The sequence below is a fragment of the Xenopus laevis genome, chromosome 1S, assembly GCF_017654675.1.
Source record: "Xenopus laevis strain J_2021 chromosome 1S, Xenopus_laevis_v10.1, whole genome shotgun sequence".
NCBI lineage: Eukaryota > Metazoa > Chordata > Amphibia > Anura > Pipidae > Xenopus > Xenopus laevis.
The window spans coordinates 119,026,022-119,048,387 of record NC_054372.1 but is presented as its reverse complement, the minus strand read 5'-3'; the positions used below and the strand labels follow the sequence as shown (position 1 = coordinate 119,048,387).

Below are 22,366 nucleotides of genomic sequence, written 5' to 3'. Positions count from 1 at the left end.
ACAAACTGTCTAGACTCAAAGAACAATCTTGCTTTCATAAGTCCACAAAATTTTGCGCCATTTCTATTTAGGCCAGTCCATTTGAATTGTAGTTTTCTTCCATGTCTTCCAGGTTTTGGTTGCCATTTTAAAGCATTTACGATAATTTTAGCTGAGCAGCCTATCATTTTCTGCACTTATATATATGTTTCCCCCCCTCCAGTCAACTTTTTAATCAATATATGATGTTCTTCTGGACAATGTCTGGAATGAGCCATTTTGCTGAAATAGACACCTGTTTTTTCACAGAATGAATGGCCTCACTAATTGAACTCCACACTGCTATTATTTGGAACAAGCCTCAATGAATGATTAACTTACATAAATCAGCAGCATAAATGTCATAACTGTTGGGTTTGTTGGTTTTCTATTTCACGTACTAGTAAATTTCCATGTAGAAATATAATTTCTACCAAAAACAGTGATCAGATTAGGGACGTCGGACTGATCTTATTCTGAACACAACTGTACCAGTTTTTTTAAAGGGTTGGTTTATTTTTCAGTGAACCTTTATGTTATAGAATGGACAATTATAAGCTACTTTTTAGCTGGTCTTCATTTAGTTATTATTGTTTAATTATTTGGCTTTTACTTCTGAATCTTTACAACTTTCAAATGGGGGTCACTGACCCCAGCATCAAAAAACTATTGCTCTGTGATGCTTCAATTGTATTGTTATTACCTATCTTTCTATTTACGCTGCCTTGCAAAATTATTCACCCCCTTGGCTTTTCACCTATTTTGTTACATTCAAACCTGTAATTTAAAGGTTTCTTAATTGTATTTTATGTGATGGATCTGCATAAAATAGTCTAAGGGGTCCGTTTACTAAAGTGCGGTAAATCTGACTTTAAGTTTCCGCATGTTATCGCTGAGAATATTTTTACGCCAGAATATTCGCAGCGACTAAGTTTACTAAACAGCGATACACTCAGAAGTCATTGCGATCACTTGCGGTAACTACGTTAAGGAACCAGCTTACGTTAGCGGTAATTTTAGCGAGTTGCGAATTTTCTGGCGAAAAATTAAGTTTTTGCGAATATTTATGCTATAAAATAGTCTTGTTTTATGGCGGTTATTATGGCAATTTTTACTGTGACATTTATGGCCAGAAATGCACCTTCAAAACTCATAAACTTTATTGACTGATGATTATACCATCCAACAACATCACCAGAGTAACACCAATCAAACAAGTCTGCATCATATAAACCCTTATAGCCAATAGAATCATATGAACAAGAAATGATACCAGTCAATCTCTTTGTTCACAGAAATGCACAGTTTAATGTAGCCAATCACAATGAAACCAAAAAAGTGTAGAGGCTGACGAATCCTTGGACTTTGATGCCGCTGCCAATAATACACCTCTGAGCTGAAACTGCTGCTGTTGCAACAGAAAGAAGCAGAAGCCAAAACATCCTGTCAGCAATAGCTACAGATCTCTCTATCCTGTCAGCAAAGAATGATGGGTAAAAAATAACAGTATTATGGGATATTTCCTGCCCCTTGAGAATTTTCTGGCGAAAATAATACTTTTACGCCACTACATAGGTGGCGGTAAAAGTTTGCGAATATTCTGGCGTTAATTTTGTCTTTAGCACATTTCGCTGTTTAGTAAACCATGCGTTAATGTGTACGTAGCGTTATTTTCAGCAAATGTGATAACTGGCGAACAATTATTCTTGTGCAAGAAAATTCGCAAATTTATATTTACCGCAGGTTAGTAAACTGGCGATAACATATTTGGCGAAAATTCTGTCTATATATTGTGCGAATATTTTTAACGCACTTTAGTAAACGGACCCCTAAGTTGGTTAAGTGAAATGAGAAATAAATATATATATATATATATATATATATATATATAAAACAAAACACTGAAAATTGGAATGTGCCATGAAGCCCCTAAAAAATCCTAGTGTAACCAATTACTTTTAAAAGTCACATTAGTGAAATGAAGTCCACCTGTGTGCAATCTAAGTGTCACATGACCTGTCAGTATAAACACACCTTTTCTGAAAGTCCCCAGAGGCTTCAAAATTGTACCACAACAAACCTGCCAAGAGAGGGCCGCCCACCAAAACTCACAGACCAGGCAAGGAGGGCATTAAGCACAGAGACCAAAGGTAACCCTGAAGGAGTTGCAGATTTCCACAGCAAATACTGGAGTATCTTTTCATAGGACTACAATAAGCCGTACACTCCATAGAGCTGGGCTTTATGGAAGAGTGGCCAGAAAAAAAGCCATTACTTGAAGTTAAAAATAAGAAGGCACGTTTTGAGTTTCACCACGATTTTTTGGTGTTGAATTCACAGTTGTGTTACAAGCTTGCAGTGTAGTGGAACACATGTACTGAATTAAGCTCAACTATTCCCAAAAGGCATGTGGGCGACCCCCACAAATGTATGGAGGAAGGTGCTCTGGTCTGATGAGACTTAAATTGGACTTTTCGGCCACCAAGGAAAATGCTATGTCTGGTGCAAACCCAACACATCCCATCACCCCAAGAACACCATTGCCACAGTGAAACATGGTGCTGGCAGCATCATGCTGTGGGGATGTTTTTCAGCAGCCAGGACTGGGAAACTGGTCCAAGTCAAGGGAAAGATGTATGGTGCTAAATACAGGGATATTCTTGAATATAACCTGTGTCAGTCTGACTGTGATTTGGGCAGGCTCGGATTTGCGGCGAGGCCACGTAGACCTGGGCCTAGGGTGGCATCAATTAAGGGGCGGCATGCTGCCCAGCCGCACAATCGATTTTCTTGCCGGAGCACTATTGCCGAACTGCTAGTGCTCTTGAATCAAGGTGACAGGAGCCGCATGAGCAATCTTCAAGCTGAAAGGATGCGCATGCACCATCTTCAAGCTTGACACGATGTGCATGTGTGCAATCTTCTGAGAGGGAGGGCCGACAGAGGACACCAGCCTCCATCAGTGAAAATCTGTCCCTGGATTTGAGGCTGGGACGGAGGTTCACCTTCCAGCAGGACAATGACCCGAAGCATACTGCTAAAGCAACACTTGAGTGGTTTAAGGGGAAACATTTAAATGTGTTGAAATGGCCTAGTCCAGACCTCAATCCAATTGAGAATCTGTGGTTAGACTTGAAGATTGCTGTTCACAAGTGAAAACCATCCAACATGAAGGAGCTCGAGCAGTTTTGCCTTGAGCAATGGGCAAAAATCCCAGTGGCAAGCTGATAGAGACTTATCCAAAGCGACTTGCAGCTATAATTAACGCAAAAGGTGGTTTTACAAAGTACTGACTTTAGGGGGGTGAACAGTTCTGAACACTGAAGATTACTGTTATTTTGTCCTATTTGTTATTTATTTTTGTCTATTTTTGCCTACAACATCTTCAAAGTTATAGGCATGTTCTGTAAATTAAATGGTGCAAACTCTTAAACAATCCATTTTAATTCCAGGTTGTAAGGCGGCAAAACATGAAAAATGCCAAGGGGGGGGTGAAGACTTCTGCAAGGCACTGTATATTCATATTCTGGTTGCTAAGGTAATTTAAACCCTAGAAGCCAGATAGCTGCTAAACAAAAAAAAAATATATACTTTTTTTTTTTTTTTTAAAACAACAGACATTGAAAAACAATTGCAGACTGTTTTAGAATATTACTCTCTACATCATGGTAAAGGTTAACTGAAAGCTGAAAAACCTTTTCAATGAGTTTATACTAATGGAGTGCTGAGGAAATGTTGGTCTTGATATCATTTAACCATGTCTTGTGGACCCAAAATTACCTTTTAAAACTATACAACTAACAACAATATTGATGTGTGTATACCATTTCTATTTATCTATAACAATCATATAAGTTATGAATTCCCTCTGTAAACTTGAAAATTATTGAATATAAGGGATGCAAAAAACAAAATTTTCCCATCAAAGGCCTGAAACTTTATTTTCAATAATAATTAGGATTCTTTTTTTTTTTAATTTTTTTTTTTTTTTTTACAATATCCTTATTTACAAACATTGAAAAAAAACAAAACAATAAAAATGACATAGCCTTAAACTGAAATAAAACAAAAGCAGTGACTTTGTTTGCTTTTTTTTTTCTTTTGTTGATTTTTTTCCTTTACATGTTATATCTCTGATCATGGGGACGCCTGAACGCAAGTATTATACTTGGAGCAATACATTACTTGGCCCTTAATGCATGCAGATCAGACTGAACATTCAGAATATATCATTGCAGTTTCCAATTTATTCAGAAGCCACCGACTTATCGCAGTTTTTAGAAATTTTTAATGTAAAAGTACATTTATCATTTAAGCCTTTTAGGAGGTCATATAAGGCTAGAAAATATTAATTAAATTGTACTACAGGCACCAAACATGGCATTTATAGGAGCAGCTTCTCTTCGAAAGGGTAAGTCAGTTGTGTGCAAGATCCATGGCCATCCAGCTAACTGGTCAATAACATCCATATTGCCTCCAAACAAAATCTCTATGCAGCCCTCTATTACTAAAAAATATGGGGCTAAATGTCATTACAATGACATCTTTTTGTATAAAAAAATTGGCAGCTTTAAAGCAATTATTCAAGGCACATTCTGATCTGTTTCGATCTGTTACTACTTTATGGTTTTCCGGTCAATTTATATAGGCACTGCTCATTTTCAGCAGAGTATTGTATAGCGTCAGTCAAGAAAAGTCCTTTTCTTCTTCTACTAGACTTTCCAAATGCTTATACGTAACATTTGCAAAATTTCAAGAGGCTTTTTTTTCTCAGTTTTGTGTTAAAAACCGAGTCCTACACTTGTTACAAGCTTTCAGACATATGACAAAGACAGAAGATCCACGTATAAATGCCCATTCTTACTCTTGTACGGACAAAGCAGCAGTTCTGTTGTGCACTACCTCTGTAAACTCAGACAGGTCATTCCAGTCATGTGCAAGTCAAGAGCAGCTACTTTTAGGAGCTGAAAACAAATCTCTTCAGGATGATATATGCAGGTTTCATATCACAGCTTTCTACAAATGGAGTCCTCTTGGTAGTTGCTCTAAAGTGCACTGGTGGGTAATTTAAAGAAAACTACATGAGTAGAGGGACTTTATAAAACAGTCTCACCGGCCTGCGGGAGCAACATGCATGAAGACGACACACTGCATGACCTCTCTTGCAGAACATCATTGTTATTCATACAGTGAATGGTGGCACTAATGGTGGGTGTCATGAACTGGCGATTCTTAGGAGTACAGCCCCAAGGCCACAGTTTCCGTCCCAGTTGTCGAAATTTCTGCCGGAAGCTTTTGTTTATCCAGAAGTAGACAAAGCAGTTGAGGAAACCATTTCCACATGGAAGCCAAAGAGCCGCAAACTCTACCCATTCTGGAACACGATCCTGAGTGATGGCTGTTAAACAAAAAACAAGGGGTTAAAAAAACTGTTATAGAAATTGTCTAGGCTAGTAAATTGTCCCCCCTTGTTTCCCTTCCGCCTATTAAAGAAGTGGTAAAGACAAGTGGCCCTTGGGAAGTAGTTGGAAGCCATGTGTCTGTGATAGTTCTTGTATCTGGACCACCATGTGCTCCTCCTCCCCATCTTGGGCCACATGGCAGTCATCCATCAACAGCTGTGGCCAACCTGCTGCCTCGGTCTGTACACAAGTAAGTGGTACACAAAATGTTCACACTAAACAAAAACACACTCACAGCTGATCATCATACACATGTAAGTTAATTCAACAACTGCACACATATACACATGGTTTACTGTACTGGGTTTTATCTTTGTCTTTAAAGTCATCCTACATCCAAAAATCTTTTTGTATAGTGGAAGAATTCAAAGTAACTTTCTAATACACAGTAAGTACAAATTTCTAATGGTTTTCAAGTTATTTGTAACGCAACAGCTATCAAAAGTAGTGCCTGCCTGTGTACATTTTTTGCACTTCTGGCTTTCTGAAACCTGCACTTCTGTACCTCCATGTTGCAAGTCAACTGATAAAAGTTCATTGAAAGACCAGCAGGAGGCCGGACTTATTATTGTTTTAAGAGTAAACAAATACAATCACAACTTTTACAAATAATTCTAATAATAAATTGATGAAATTTTTAAAATAATGTATAATGGTAAGTTATTTAGAATTACATTGCCTTTCATTAAAAATAGTTTGAGTGATAGACCCCTTAAAGTTTTTTTTTTTGTAAATTGGTGGAGCTTCTATGCTAGTCACAGTATCATTTTTTTTTATTTTATCAATTTTATTTACTTATCTTATTACATTTTCACTCCACTTGCTGTAGAATGCTTTTTTGTGCCCATAAACATCCTTTAGAAACTAGCGAAACAGAATTTTGACAACTGAACTCTTCTGCATATTTTAATTTTGAGGTCTTGAGTCATGTATGCACAGCGTTGGATTGGAGGCTTCCCCGCCCCCCTCCTGGCCCCCTACCTTAGCCACCACCCCACTAGAGGCCATGTGTGATTCTCATTCTTGCCGGCGGGAAGGCATTTCAGGGAGATTAGTCGTCTACAGTAGAGAAGATTTGTTGCTGGACAACTAATCTCCCCTTCTGCCACCACCCTTACAGTTACAAGACTGCAGTTTGAGTGTACGTTTCAAATGCATATAGTTTTCTAGTGTTCTAGTGTAGATTAGGAATATTCATAAAACAATTTGTTTGGTATCGATGTGCTCAGGAAACATGGGACTTTCAAAATTGGGTTAGCACATATTAAAGAAAGGCATTTTTCCCCAAAATTACCAAAACTATAAAGCACATGTGCCCTCATGCCTCGTTTTTTTCTAATAAGTTTAAAAAAAAAAACACACATTTTTTACAGTCAATCCCAGATTTTACATTTTTCCAGGTAACCCTGGGAAAAAAAAATGTAAAAAAGTAAATTCTGGACGAACATAAAATGGGGGTACTTTTCAATGTAAAAACAGTGTAAACTACATATTTACTCACATTTACAAGGGGAAGCAGGGTTTTTTAAGGGAAATTGGGTAAAATAAATATTTTTACATTAAGTACATTTACTTGTATTCTAAGCATTAAATTTTTTTTTTACTGTATATATATGGAGCACCATGCAGATTCAAGTCTCAAAGCTTCGTATGGGGAACATCATATTTTCTAATTAATATCATGCTTGTATTCATTCAGATTAAATATCAGCATCTACATGATCAGACTTTACAGTCTCATTTACATTTCATTTTTAAAAAGAGTATATAGTCATAGTTTCACTACAGAATTTAATTCCCTATTTGTGAATCTGCCTTTTGGTAAGGCCCCCCACATGCCTTTCCTAAAATGAGTTTACAGACATGAAAATATACCTTCAGTATGGTATCCCAAACAGCAATCTCCCAAATCTCACATTCACTGGCATCTGAAGTGTCCCCAATATCCACTGCAGTGCACCCTATAGGGATGTGCCCCATCGTTTGGGAAACTCTGTACTACATAATGTTACTGTATTTTACTTTTGTTGTGATGTATCCTGTATGGGAGCACAAGGCTGGATAGAAGAGGCACAGGGAACTGGATGATTCCATCTAAAAGATGACTAAGAAATATCAAGTGTTATGTTGTCAAATAATGTAATATACAGGATAGTAGGCAGCAGTTTCTCTACTTAGCCTGATGTAAGCTTAGCATCATCTAATGACTGCAAGGTTGTAAGCCTCAGCGCAATAAGGAACATTAACCCCTGAGCTGCTGATTGCAAGCTGAGCCATGTTTCTGGGCAATATATTCTCCTTTTGACTAAACAAGTACCCAGAAATGTAGAACCTTTACCACCATATATTTTGTATCCTACAGCCAGGCTACACCTTGCCTATGTGTCCCCTGCTTCTAAAGTGTACAGCCAATACATACTGAGAAGGTTCTCTGTTTAAAACTCAATAAATAGTATACCTGTTTGTAGAGCGCTTCATAATTGGGATTAAATATTTGCATGCACACATTGCATTCATTTTTCTACATGTAAGTAGGACTTATCTGAGAGACTTGTTTATGAGTCCATGCTCAAAATAACCAACAGATAAAAAGCCAAAGACAAAAATAATGTATCAATACATTATATCAATCTATGGAAAATGGCATTTTTAGGAGACAAATTCTGTATTTGCTGAATGCAAGAAGGGGGTGTTATGGACATAAAGGATGTAGAAGGGAAAGTCAGCTTTATACTCAGGGACACTCCTGACATGAAGCAAGGTGAGAACCTTGCCTTAGATGGCAGCGAGCGGCCAGTTACAATGGGAGGCAAAAAGCCGCCTCTTGTAACTTTAAGAGCCGAATTTCCGGGTTTTAAACCGGAAATTCGTCTCCACTAGTGCAAAGAGCGCAATTGCACTAAATACACTAGCAATGCTGCCCCCTTTTGACCCGATCCAATGCTGATTTTTAAGCGTGGAGAAGGAGGAAGGATCTGCGCTGCTGCCTCAGGCGGCAGCAGCCCCAGGGTCGGCGCTGCTTGTACTGTACCCTAAAGAGCCTTCTCCCTTTACTTATATTAATAAAAAATAACATGCCCCATTTGCCCATATATCCATGGGTTTTGTTGTTGTTTGGGCCTATTTATGTAATTATTTTGATTAACTAAGTATTTTCAACCCACTAATCATTCAATATAGTATAATACCTCTAATTCTTTACTGTACTCCCACCATCTAGCTGCTACTGAATAAGGCTGCAGGACACTTACTTTTTCTCTCATTTGTGATGCATTCACAGCATGTCATGTTGTCTGCTAAAGGAAGTAAACAGCATTGTCCATAATAATGGTACAATAGATTAAAGAGATACATATTTAAAAAGTGCTTTTACCGTTATACAGGATAGTAATCATGCAGGGTGCCCAGCACATGTAGAACACAATGACAACAGGAACAAGTACTCTAGATGCAGCATCTCCCTTACGTGGGCCTTTGTCTCCCATGTCCTTATTCAGGCCTTTATTCGGTCCAGACTCTCTATTTTGGGCCAGTCTCCCACACACAGTGGGCAGACACAGGCCCTGGCTTTTTGCAGCCCAGCCCACACTCATTCGCCTGCTTTGCCTCCTTGCTACTCGCCATAGTCTCAGGTTGGCAAAGGTGACTATAGCCGAGCAAGGGAAGAAGATGACAGCAGTGAGAAGAAGAGAGTAAGCAACATTGCTAGCATAGTCTGGGTTGCAGATAAGGGAAGCTCGGGAGAAGTAGACCCTTATAAATCGCCCACCAGGGATAGAGATTGGGCACAGAAAGATGGGCGGCAACAGCCAGGCTGCAGCAATCAACAACTTGACCCGTCGACGACTCATAACCCGACTGTAGTGCAGAGGGAAGAATACTGCCACGTAACGTTCCAAGCTTATGGTGGTGAGGGAGTAAATAGAAGAGGCAAACACTGAAGAGTTCAGAAAAGCCACTATGTGGCAGTAACGGCTAATCGGAGACTCTTCATCATCCTCTTCCCCAGGTTCTAGGGCAAGACTTCCATATAAGTTGAGAGGCACCACAACAAGAGCTAGTGTAACATCTGTTCCAGTCAATGAGATAAGGATGTAGCGGCTGTTGCTGGACCAGCCAGACACTGAGGAGGCAATGACTAGCAGTACAAAGGAATTCCCCAAGATGATCAAACAACCAAGAGCTGTAATAATTCCAATCTTCAGAGCATGATCCCTGACAGGGAATGACCAGCTTTCTGCCATCTGCTCCTGGTCTGCCCCCATAGTACTTAAATTCCAGAGAGAAACATTAGACAAGGCCTTGAGTAGAAACATTACCATTATGAGAGAAGTGCTGCGTTTTGTGGCCTATAAAAGAATAAGAAGACACGTTAGGTTAAAATCTTTTTTCAAAGGCAGTTTGTCTCACATTAACAGTTAATTGCAATTGCCAATCACAAAATAACACATGCACTGCAACCCAAACTGCCATTAGAATTCAATGAGCCGTATCCAGGAACTGGAAATTTCCACTAGTCAGTGACAAGTAGAAAAAAAAAACTCATTGATGGTAAAAATGTGGAGTTGCCCATACTATACATCAATTGTAGTAACGCTTTTAGTTTTCTTCATTCTTTTAATAAAAGGCATACTGCCATTTTTTTCTTTTATTAGAAAGACGTGTACTTGCCAATGCTAGTCTAATGATCTAATGAGAAGAAATCATGCAGTATTTATTACTGTACTATTATGAAAGGGAACCTATGCACCCAATACACACAGACCTCAATTCTGGTTGGTGGACATGTATGTAGCAGCTATTGTTAAACAAATTGAGGTGGAGGTATGCCTCATGATGGACCATATTGACACAGTGAAGTAAAGTGAAACTGATGTAGAAGAGAAAATTCAACTTTTAAAAATCATAGTAATAAGAGCACCATTCACAAACACCCAATTTTAATTTTATGAATTGGAAGTTTGTACACTTTGGTGTTAAACAATTTCTATGTGTGCCATTTTTATGAAATGAAGCAAAAATCAAACTTAAACTTTTGCTTTTGTTTAGCACCATTTGCCTTGCATTATTAAAAAACAAATGTAAAACTATCGGGTTACTAAAATAACCAAATTAAAAAAAAAATAAAAAATACATGCTCTGCAATTTGTAATCCAACTGCTTTACCTCTTAGAAAACAAAGAAAGCTGGCCCGGTGTAATTGTTGTTTTATATAGGAAATGACAGCAAGGACAACAAAACTCCCCAACAAATTCCCATAGAGCTGGAAAATTGTAAGGCACCTCCCAGTAACTGCCAATTAGGGACCTAGGAACAGTGCTCCATTAGACTGCCATCTTTTTTGATTTTTCTGTTCACCACTGTAAAGTCAGAGTAAGCACGTGTGCCAACCAAATGTATAGTTTCCCTTTAAAACTATACCACTACACAGCACTTTTAAGATGCATGAACATTCGAGGGAATGCTAAATTAATTAAATTTAAAACTAGGAGACGCAAAAGTTATTTCATTTGAAACGGATAAAACTGGAGTTACTAAGCAATCTACTGCTATATGGTTGGTATGAGTAACTGCTCTATGTAAAATACAAATACACCTGCTTGTGAATTTCACCATGCACTAATCAGTTCTAGCCCTATTCTTCTGCAGTCCTGTGATTAATAGGTTTCATTATTTTCTATGGGGCAGGCCAGACAGACTACATATGTCAGCACACAGCCCTGCAGGAAGATTTATGAACAACAGGGCAGCTGATACAATGGCAGGTATTTTTTTTTCAAGGACTTTTTTACAGGACTCACATTTGTTTCTTACGCATGTATTCAGGTTTTTAATCAATAACAAGCAGTTCACAGCTAGTAGCATTTGTACAATGTGGCTATAACATCTAAAGAACCGAGGCTATGATTAAATTATTATATGTTCTATAATGTTCTGTGCACATACATGAGTCCATAATGCACATACTATGAATTTTATTGTTATATTATTCTATCTGTGCTCTTACTTTCTGATGACGTTTACCAAGCAGAGTCTTACCTGAAACCCTAGAGCAGTCTGTACATTGAAGGGGAGACAGCTGGAGTTAATTGCCTTTTATAGAAAACCTGTAGAGGCAGAAGAAGTCCCAGTTTGCTTCAAAAGGATTTTGAGATTCTTAAAACAAACCAACAAATAAATGAAAGAGCTTAACTGTAGCTGTGTAGAAAGGAATCCAGAATGGTTAGCAGGTTCTTCTTGCTTTTACTATAATATCTAATGACAGAGCAAAGGCATATAAGCTCTCCATGGTTTAAAATGAGTATCCCAGGCAAGTTAACCACGAGCCCCTTCTTGTGTTAGGATTCAGGAAATCCTCATTGAGAGGACAGGTGGATTGATTAGTGCAGGGGCGTAACTATAGAGGAAGCAGAGCCTGCGGCTGCAGGGGGCCCCATGAGATGCGGGGTCCCCATGAGGTCCTAATTTATATACAATTTAAATAAGTATTGTTAAAACTGGTCAACCTGGGGGCCTTAAAAATAATCTGCTGTGGGGCCCAGTAATATCTAGTTACGCCACTGGATCAGTGGTTCTAATACAACTGTCAGTGTTTATATGTAGGTGTTTCTTAATCATGTGCCCCCACACTCTGCATCATGTAATCAAGCATGCATATTGTATTCTCTCAGTATCCCAGGACCAAAGCATGGCACATAGACTACAAACTGTTGCAAAAAGTGTTCCGATAGAAGACTATGGAAACTGCCACTTGATTCCTTCCTAAAATCTTCAGGCTGAATGACTTATTAGAGATTCATTAGATGAATGCTACTTGGCTGCACAGAAACCACTGGGTTTTTTTTTTGCCATGCAAAATATTGGCTTAATGTGTGTTCTGATTTCAAGGTGGGAGATGGTATACTTACTGGCTCATCTGCCTTTAGGCAAGTAGAGAATATCCTGCAGCAGGGATGGGCAATTGGGCATAGAGTTACTCAACCGGAAGTTTCTTGTGTTCCAACAGTGTTCAGGTAAAGTTAAGAGCTGAATTTGTTTCTTTTTTTCTTTAACTGCAGGTTCAGCTTGCACAAGACTGTACATAAGTTTAGTTTCATGGAAGTGTATGTAATTTCTGCTGTAGGCAGCTCTTTCTAGCTGGAGCAGGAGTGTTCTCATCTCACATGGATGCTGCTGGTCACCATAGAATATTTTTAACTCAAAAGCAATGATTTGATTTGAATACATGACTACATCACCTATAGTTTATTTAGGGCTCTTACACACGGCCGTTTTTGCCTGCACTCCCCTGCATTGCACTTTCTTCCGTTCAGCCGCAGGAGTAGACGCAGTCAATTATTTTGAAGGGGGCTGTACTCACACAGATGCATGTATGCACCAAACGCAGGGGAAATGCAACATGCTGCGTCCCACCTGCGATTGCCGCTTACATGCGTCTGTGTGAGTACAGCCCCCTACACAATAAATGACTGTGTCTACTCCTGCGCTGCCCTGCGGCTGAACGGGGAGCATAGGCAAAAACGTCCGTGTGTAAGAGCCCTTAGTGTTTCCAGCTACTATGGTGATATAATCATATTAATTTATTTGTGAATGCTGTGTGGATTGGGCCTGTGAGGGTTTACATGCTGGATATGCTTCAATCCCTCCACTTGCACAGGTAGAGAAGGCATATGTGGCATCATTCACCTTGGGGTTGTTCACCTTTAAATTAGCTTTTAGTATGATGTAGAGAGTGATGTTCTGAAACCATTTGCAATTTGTTTTGATTGTGCTCAGTGACAACAGGAAGCAGAATTTGACTTTCATTTCAAATGTTGCATATTTCTTAAAGCCCTTTTCATTGAACAAGGGGGGGGGGTATACTGCCCCTTCAATCCCTGTTTAACAAGTAGGAGAGATTAACTGTCTCCCAATTTGGTACTCCAATTTCCAACACCAAAGCATACAAACCCATCATATTGGAGTAAGGCTTTTGTAAACCCAATGTTCTATACAGTACCTTGTACTTGATCCCAACTAAGATATAATTAATCCTTCTTTGAAACAAAACCAGCCTATTGGGTTTATTTAATGTTTACATCATTTTCTAGTAGACTTAAGGTATGAAGATCCAAATTACAGAAAGATCCATTATCCCGGAAACCCCAGGTCCCGAGCATTCTGGATAACAGGTCCAATACCTTTATTGAATTTTCAATTTAAAACACTATCCAATGTTTCTTTATAGCCCCTCATCCCTCTTTTCCAGTCAGTCGTGCAACCCACTGCCTGGTTGCTAGGGTAAGTTAGCCCATAGCAACCAGATGCTGCCATGTTGTCATGACAAGCTGACATGCTAAGCTCAAGAGCTGCAAAACAAAAAGTTCACCTTTGTGGTAACTTTTACTGTGATATTGTATATACATACTGTACACACACACACCTCCAATTCCTCACAACTTTGCAACTAGTCTTCATTGTTTATTCTAAGTTTCTTTGCCGTGCTCTCCGGCCTCATTCCAGCTTTTACATGGTGGTCACTGACCTTTTTCTTATTTTAACTATTCTACATCTCTCCAATTCATATTTCAGTCTCTAATTCAAACTAGTACATGGTTGCTAGGGAAAATAAGACCCTAGCAATCAGCTGCTGAAATCCCAAACTGGACAGCTGCTAAGCAAGAGCTAAATAACTAAAAAAATGTACATCTTCAATTGAAGTTGAGAACAAGAAGTACCTCTTTACAAATGGTTGTTATAGGCAAGGGACATAATTAGTTTGGGGCCAGTACCAAATCTCCTTACCTAGTACTGAAACTTTTAAATGGATTCTGTCATGATTTTTATGGCGTAGTTTTTATTTTTAGATTACACTGTTTACACTGCAAATAATTCACTCTACAATATAAAAGTTAATTTCTAACCCAACAAGTGTATTTTTTTAGTTGTAATATTAATGTGTAGGCAGCAATCTCAAGTCATTTTGCCTGGTCATGTGATTTCAGAAACAGACATTGCTGCACAATGGAACTGCTTTCTGGCAGGTTATTGTTTCTCCTACTCAATGTAACTGAAGGAGTCACAGTGGGACCTGGATTTTTACTATTGAGTGTTGTTCTTAGATCTACCAGGGAGCTGTTATCTGGTCACCTTCCCATTGTTCTGATGATGGGCTGCTGGGGGTTATATCACTCAATAACAATAAAGAGTGACTGAAGTTTATTAGAGCACAAGTTACATGACTGGGGGCACCTGGAAAACTGACAATGTCAGATTTCAAAATGAAATATAAAAAATCAGTTTGCTCTTTTGAAAAAATAATTTCAGTGCAGAAGTCTGCTGGAGCAGCAACTGATGCATTTGAAAAACATATTTTTTTATAGTCATCCCTTTAAGGTCTGGCATATTCTTCTGAAATCAAGTTGGGATCATTACCTGGGCAAATTAGTCTGCACTTCTGGCTTCTTCAGAAGGCTCAGCATCAAATTAGCAAGGCCCCTATAAGGCTGCACTGAATCCAGGTTGTAAGCCAATTTCAGCAATTTAGTAGGGTTTCCGATTTGGTTTGGGTGAATACTTAGGGCATTATTTATCAAAATCCGAAAATTTCTCACTATTATCTGAAAACGACTCCAACCAAATCCGCACAGACTTTTCCCCCTTATTTATCACTAAATTTTCAAAATTATTTTGTCCAGAAAAGTCACAATATAATTGTAAAAAAATCTGAATCCTACAATTTTTTAGGATTTCGCACCTGAAAGCTACGATTTTTTTAGCAACCCGGTCCAACTAGAAAAATTCAGAGCTTTATAAATAACCCCATAAAAGTAATTACTTTTAATTAAGTTAAGACAACTGAATATGCTAGAATTGCTCACAGATAATGCAGTTTTTTAATCTTGTGTTTGAATATGCAAATTAGCTTTCAGATTTGGTTTGATACTTGGCCACATATCTTGTGGACGTTAAGGGCAGAGACACACGCTTAGATTCGGGGAGATTAATCTCCTCTTCTTCGGGGCGACTAATCTCCCCGAACTGCCTGCGCACCGGCTAGAATGTAAATCAGTTTTTTGTCTTCAGTTGGGAGTCCATAATTCCTGCAGTTCATTCTTACTAACTCTGGTTGTGCCAAGTTATGTTTCCTGTGGCTAAAACAGATTTAATTAATCATTCATTATTATAGCATTAGATCTTATTGTGATTCCCAGGGTTCATTTAGTTAAACATTTAGTGGACTATGCCATGTTATCCAAGATTTGGTCAATCATTTACAATTAGTAAGGTTACTACTGAAAACAGAATGTTTCGGAAAATGTAAAATATTCACCAGACGTCATATGCACTGTCCACAGGTTCTCCATTTTGGGCCCTTCTGACATATACTACTCAGCAGGGCTTAATGTTGATTTTCACAATTAATTGACACATTACTGAAAGTCACTGGGTCTAGAGTGGAACTAATATATGCTGTGTAGAACTAATATATGCTGTGTAAATGTATCAGTTGGGGATATCGAGTGACAGCTGCTTAGATTCAGTTAGGATGTATTACATTAGCTTGATTAGGGGGAACACGTCAGAGTGGGAGGGAACTAGGGATTTCGCCCCATCTTCCTGGTATTTAAGGGCGATTTCTATTGCAATTTGTAACTTTGACTAAGGCTGGGATGCAGCCGAAACGTTAGTTTCTTAAATAAACGGTTTATACATTTGGACAAGACCTGTGAGTGCGGCTTCTTCATTGGAGGATGATGATCGTATATATATATATATATATATATATATATATATATATATATATATATCCAAAAGAATAAAGAAGCCACATTTTTTAAATGTGGGGGAGAGGTTTTGCGCCGAAAGGGTTTCCTTCTCCTTTAAGGCCCCTGGGTGTAACAGTGTCTAGTGTAAATATCCAAAAGGCTTCTTTTCTGAAGAGGGATTTTTGATGTTTCACATGCTTCTAACAAGACCCAATTAATGTGGATTTTAACCAAAGATCTTCTGAACAATATCTGGAATGACCCATTTTACTCAGATTTTCAGAGAGAAATACATTATAACCAGTATGCACAACATTTGCTGCCTTCCTTCCTTAGATAAGGGTCGTAATGGACACCTGTTTTTTCACAGACTGAATGACCTCACTTATTGAACTCCACACATTATTTTGAACAATCCTGAATTAATTCAATTACACAGAATCAGCAGCATGTCATGACTGTTGGGTCTGTTGGTTTTCTATTACTACACCTACTAGTAAATCATTTGTTATGTAGAAATATAATTTCTGCTAAAAACAGTGATTGATCAGGTTAGTGATGTCTGTAACTTTAGTGCCAGAGATGTAGATACTGTATTGTTAGCATGCAATAGGAAAAAGAACATAACGTTTATCTGCATATTGTTTAATCACATACTGGATCACAAGAGAAGCAGAAGGAACACAGGTGAATCTAAGGAAAATCAGAGGAAGACCCTCCAATTAACTTCTTTCAAATAAGCCATTCGCTTTTCCTCACACATCCTGACAAGCCACCATAATCATGTGGTCTCCAAAAACTGCTGTTGCCATAAAGATGAAATGAATTGCAACAAGCTTTCCTCCAGTCTGACTTAACTTTGGATTCCACTTCACAGTCTAGACGCAGTGAATAAGGTGCTGTTTGCAGTACTAAAGGGGTTGTTCACCTTTACATTAACTTTTAGTATGATGTAGAGCAGGGATCCCCAACCTTTTGAACCCGTGAGCAACATTCAGAAGTAAAAGGAGTTGGGAAGCAACACTAGCATGAAAAATGTTCTTGGGGTGCCAAATAAGGGCTGTGATTGGCCATTTGGTAGCACCTATGTGGATTGTCAACCTACATTGAGGCTCTGTTTGGCAGTACACCTGGTATTTATGCAACCAAAACTTCTCCTCCAGGTCACCAAGCCTGGAATTCGAAAAAAAGCACCTGCTTTAAGGCCACTGGGAGCAACATCCAAGGGGTTGGAGAGCAACATGTTGCTCACGAGCCACTGGTTGGGGACCACTGATGTAGAGAGTGATATTCTGAGACTATTTGTAATTGGTAATTTTTTTGTTATTTAGCAGCTCTCCAGTGGGCTATTTCAGCAATCTTCTTGCTATGGTCCAATTTACCCTAGCAACCGTGCATTGATTTGAACAAGAGACTGGAGGGCCTGAGTAGAAAGATGATTGATAAAAAGTATCAATGACAATAAATATCTAGCGATATACAGAGCATTTGTTTTTAGATTGGTTCAGTGACCCCCATTTGAAAGCTAGAAAGAAGGAGGCAAATAATTCAAAAACTATAAAAAAAGAAAAAATTAACACTGATTGAAAAATTTCTTAGAACTATAACAATCTATAACAGACTAAAAATTACCTTAAAGGTGAACCACCCTTTTAAGTTGATTTTGGAGATCAGTGCACTTGCTTGGGGGCAATTTTGGCACCAGAGCCAATGCAAATTGTATTAGGAGCCAATTAAACTCTCCTTGCTTAGTGACCCATACTTTAGTGGGATTCAATGTATCTGACCACTGGATTAATTAATTTCACCAGCAATTATTTTTTAAACCAATTGCATATTGCTTATTTATACTGGCAACAGGGACATATCCCCAAGAGATAACCATCCTATTTCAGTGTTCTATGTTAGGGTCTGGCCACAGGGGCATATTCAGGGAGATTAGTCGCCAGGTGACAAATCTCCTCTTCTTCGCAGGGACTAATCTCCCCAATCTGCCTTCTGCTGGCTAATATGTACATCAACTGGGGGCAGGCACATGGAACGCTTTGTTTTCCGAAGTCGCCCATAATTGCCTCACGAGGAAACTTCAGACGACTTCGGAAAACGGATCGCTCTTTGTGTCTGCCCCCAGGCGATTTACATTTTAGCCGGCCTGTCGACTCATCTCCCAGAATCTACCCGCGTGGGCAGATGTTAAGTGTGCTCTGCATGCAATTACTGGGGGTCATTTATAAAGTTTGTGCAGCGCATATTTTGCAAATGTTTGTATTGTGCATGTTTTTTCCTTGAACGCTAATATATTGCACTGCTCTGCCTGTCTTTACGTTTTTTGTGAATTTGCAGTGTGAATTAATTTTTGCAAATAGCGCGCAAATGAGATGGGAGTTTGCGCGAGTGCACCCAATGTGCGAGATTGTTGTGTACGAAAATAGCGTTGACAGTAACTTAAATTTGCAGTTTGCAAAACTGTTTTGCGAATATTTTATCCGCCACCAAAGTTGTGGCGTAATTGAGTCGCAGAGCGGGCGCATAAATATTTGCAGTTTGCAAATTGTGACATATTTAAAAAGCTCATATAGACATTCGCATTGTGAAAAAAAAATTTGCAATTCTGTTTGCACCCTCTTATTCAGCGTTATAAATATAACCATGGGCAGGGCAAATATATTCACTTTGCGAACCAATCTGCCCTGCACGAAGTTTATAAATGACCAATTTAAAGATATAAGAAACAGACCAGGAACAGGCAGTACTTTAGTCTGCAAACACCAATAAAGGGTGTTTGCAGACTAAAGTACTGCCTGTTCCTAGTCTGTTTCTTATATCTTTAAATTGAATGCTTATCACATGATGGATAGTGTGTGTTGAAACTGCAGGTCTACACGTATCTGATTTTGTTCGCTCACTTAGTTCTTTATAAATGACCCCACTGTCTCTTCTTTCCTGCTATTAGCTTGTTTTGTATATACCCTATGACATCCCTCATATGTAATAAAGGCACTTTGCCCAAGTGCAGTAATTCATAGCAACCAATAAGATGTTTGCTTTTAAACAGGTAACTAGCAAATGTAACCTGCTCATCAGTTGCTATAAATGATTAGACCAGTAGCAAACGTTTGCTGGTTTGTTACTGATGCAACTCAAGTTCGGCACAAATTATTAATCTCCTCATTTGTTCTGCTAGTCATTAGTGATGAGCAAAATTGTTGCACATCAAAAACAATTGGTTGCCCATTGACTTCAATGCATTTGGTGGATTTTTCACCGTTTTGTGAATTTTTCAGCTAAACTACTAGTGATATGATGGTGATGCTTTAGAAACTCACATGTTCAACTGTTCTTTTTTTTCAGACACCATCTATAGCAGTTTCCTATTTCAAAATCATTCTGTTCAAATGATAGTTTGCTTCATCAAGATATCTATCCCTTTGCATATGTACAAATCCCACTCTGGCCACACACTCTGATCTCGCCTAGAGCAGGACTCACATGTACAGTAATATCAAGTATTCAGAGCTGACAGAAACATCTGCTTGAGAATCTTCTTATCCAGATGTCTACTTGCAGTAAGCAAAGGTAAATGGTTGTTTTCAGTTGTCGTCACAGATCACATTAGCATGTACAATTACTAATAAAACCAAAAGCATTAGGGAGAACACGTAAGGATAAAATAATCATGTTCCCTTGAAGGTTACAACATGAGCAATCATTTTCAATTAGTCAACTGTATCATTCTCTACTGATAGCGGCAATTATCTGTCTTTTGCAAATACTCCTACCTAGGTACTATGGCTTGTTTACCAATGAAGGGCAGAAGCCCTATAAACAAAGCCAGGATTCAAAAGCAATACTATTTGGCCCAATGCTCTGCTTGCAATATCAGCAGAGCTTGTGGGCACCATCTTCAGGATGTTCAAATTTTTTCGGGTCCTCTTCAGCAATTTCCAGGCACTTTTTACCCACGCACAGTCGGTATGAAACGGAAGACTGCTCCAACTGCATGCGCCAGTACGGCGCTCTATTACAGATGAAGACTAGTGATCCAGAAGATGGCGCCCACAAGATCCACTGCACTTACTCTGCACTGTTAGGAAATATTTTAGGGACATTTTCAGACCTATTAAAGTATGCGGGGGGGGGGACTATCCTACTTAGTAGGTAGGGGCTTTCCTTAATTGGGAGTTGAGTTCTTCTTTAAAGCTGTATAGACAACGTCTAAATGTGCTAGGTTATCTTATGGGTAAGGAAAAAAGGTGTACTTTTGCTTCTATTTGCAGCACTATTTACCTATAGCAATTTCACTGTGATGTGATTTAATTTCAAAGGACATTTATAACTAGGCAAAATGTTTTCCGCCCATATTGCTTGGGCTTACAATTAACAAGTTCTACAATTGCAAGTTTATTTTGTTACAGCACTGTCATTTACCTATATAAACCATGCGGTTCACTCTGTCACTGCTGTCCTGCCAGCTCATTTGGGTCTCTTCCAAATCATACAGTTCATGGACAACTTGCATAATCCCCTGCTGTTGCTTGTCCTTAACTGATACCAATCCCTGTAAAAACAGGTTATATTTTAAGAAATGGGTGAAGGATTATATTCGTATTGAAGAAGCATTGTACCAAAGGGCAAAAAGCTGATCAACTGATAAAATTGTTTGTTCAGTTTCAGTGTTTATGGATTTAAATGTGGAATTTCATATGTAGAAAGGATAAGAGCCGCTTAAAAGTAAGTTACTGTATGTGTTGACCTAACAGATATTATTCAAATAACATCCCCAACATAATAATGTTTAAAGCTAATAAAAAATAACTTATAGGACACCCTTCCCTCACCGAGGTGCAAGCGAATACAGCCACACTCTGGTTGGGGGAAACATTAGTACTTTCCCATCAAAAACACAAAAAAGTGAAAGCACTATTATTAGTGCCACAACAGGGCCACTAGTGCTCAGGGGGGATTTTGGAAAAACAATTGCCCCCCCCAATCAGGATGTGGGCTCTATTAGCCTGCACCTCTGGTTCGGTCATAGGTGCCCTTTAAAGGGGAAGGAAACCTAGTTGACGCATGCGCAGTAGATCCGTACCGGCGAATTGCTCCTACTGCGAATGCGCCAAAACGCCGTTCAAAGCAGGAAGAAGATCGCGTGGATGAAGATGTTGTCTGTGAACTCCCTGGACTGGACCTGCGCAGAAGGGTAAGTAACAAGTTAGGGGCATTTGCCAGGGGGGAGGAGGGAGGGTGGGCAACACACGGGAGGGGGGGGTTTGCGCCAACTAGGTTTCCTTCCCCTTTAAGCACTTAACTACCCAAGCAAGAACGCATAACAACCAGTTGCCAATTTGATCAGGTAGTTGTAGCTGTCCCTTAAACTTTTTGTAGGCTTTGACTAAAATGCCTTTTCAATCCCTAAATAATTTAAATATAAGATTTGCTTTTAAGCAAGTGAACAGCAAATGCTGACTAATTTCTGTAGATGCCTAGGCCAGAAATAAATATTGCACCTTTTGTTACATAACCCCATACATGTCTATGCACACACAAGCATTATTTACCTTCAGTCTGATAACCTCCATGGGATTCCCATTCATGTTCAATACATTCTTCTCCCAAAAAACAGGGGAAAACCATTCAATTTAACTATAAAATATACAAATATTTTCCCCCAGCATTTACGTTTTTTAACCTGTACATACAAATTCAGGTTGTCTTCAGTTATACTGCCAGGCACTTCAAACATCACTGTCACAATGCTCTGAAAGAGATCAAGAGAGATTAAAAAAAAAAGAACTGTAGTGCAAAGAAGTTGATTACAGAGGGATATATCTGCAGTGATAGATCAGTAATGGCGTCTAATTATGAAATGGTACATTAACGTACAATTTTATTTCTAAGTACCTACTATTGCAAGAATCAAGTTGTCGTTATCAAGGAGGTTTGGTTCTAGGGTACACTGATAAGCAAATTTTAGTGTGGGGAAGAGTTATATACTCTGTGGCACATTCATGGTTGGAAACAAATATTTCTAGAAATGCTGGATATTTTACTAAGTTGCTATCCCTGCACCTACTGGAACATCAGCAGAAAAATTTACCTGTTGTCGATGGAGTGCAAATTGCAATGCAACATCATAGA

The 22,366-nt window shown here is 38.8% G+C and overlaps 1 protein-coding gene and 1 pseudogene across 2 annotated transcripts; both read right to left on the bottom strand.

Moving 5' to 3' along the window:
- Positions 1 to 4,039: 4,039 nt before the first annotated feature.
- cbwd1.1.S (COBW domain containing 1, gene 1 S homeolog) lies at positions 4,040 to 11,950 on the bottom strand. Of its 2 annotated transcripts, XM_018239424.2 has the most exons (4): positions 11,674 to 11,950; positions 11,520 to 11,587; positions 8,854 to 9,829; positions 4,040 to 5,416 (listed from the first exon to the last, which is right to left on the bottom strand). In XM_018239424.2, exons 3-4 carry the CDS (start codon positions 9,800 to 9,802, stop codon positions 5,115 to 5,117), a joined length of 1,251 nt encoding a protein of 416 aa, XP_018094913.1. In that variant the 5' UTR covers positions 9,803 to 9,829; positions 11,520 to 11,587; positions 11,674 to 11,950; the 3' UTR covers positions 4,040 to 5,114.
- Positions 11,951 to 19,730: 7,780 nt separating this feature from the next.
- The window catches only part of LOC108704844, a 30,149-nt pseudogene continuing 27,513 nt past the window's right edge, over positions 19,731 to 22,366 (bottom strand).

Excerpts from the sequence above, each read along its gene's own strand:
- cbwd1.1.S (XM_018239424.2), bottom strand. The coding sequence starts at position 9,802 with ATGGTAATGTTTCTACTCAAGGCCTTGTCTAATGTTTCTCTCTGGAAT. Across the intron at positions 5,417-8,853 it reads GATTACTATCCTGTATAACG|CCATCACTCAGGATCGTGTT; the intron begins GTAAAAGCACTT and ends TTTGTTTAACAG.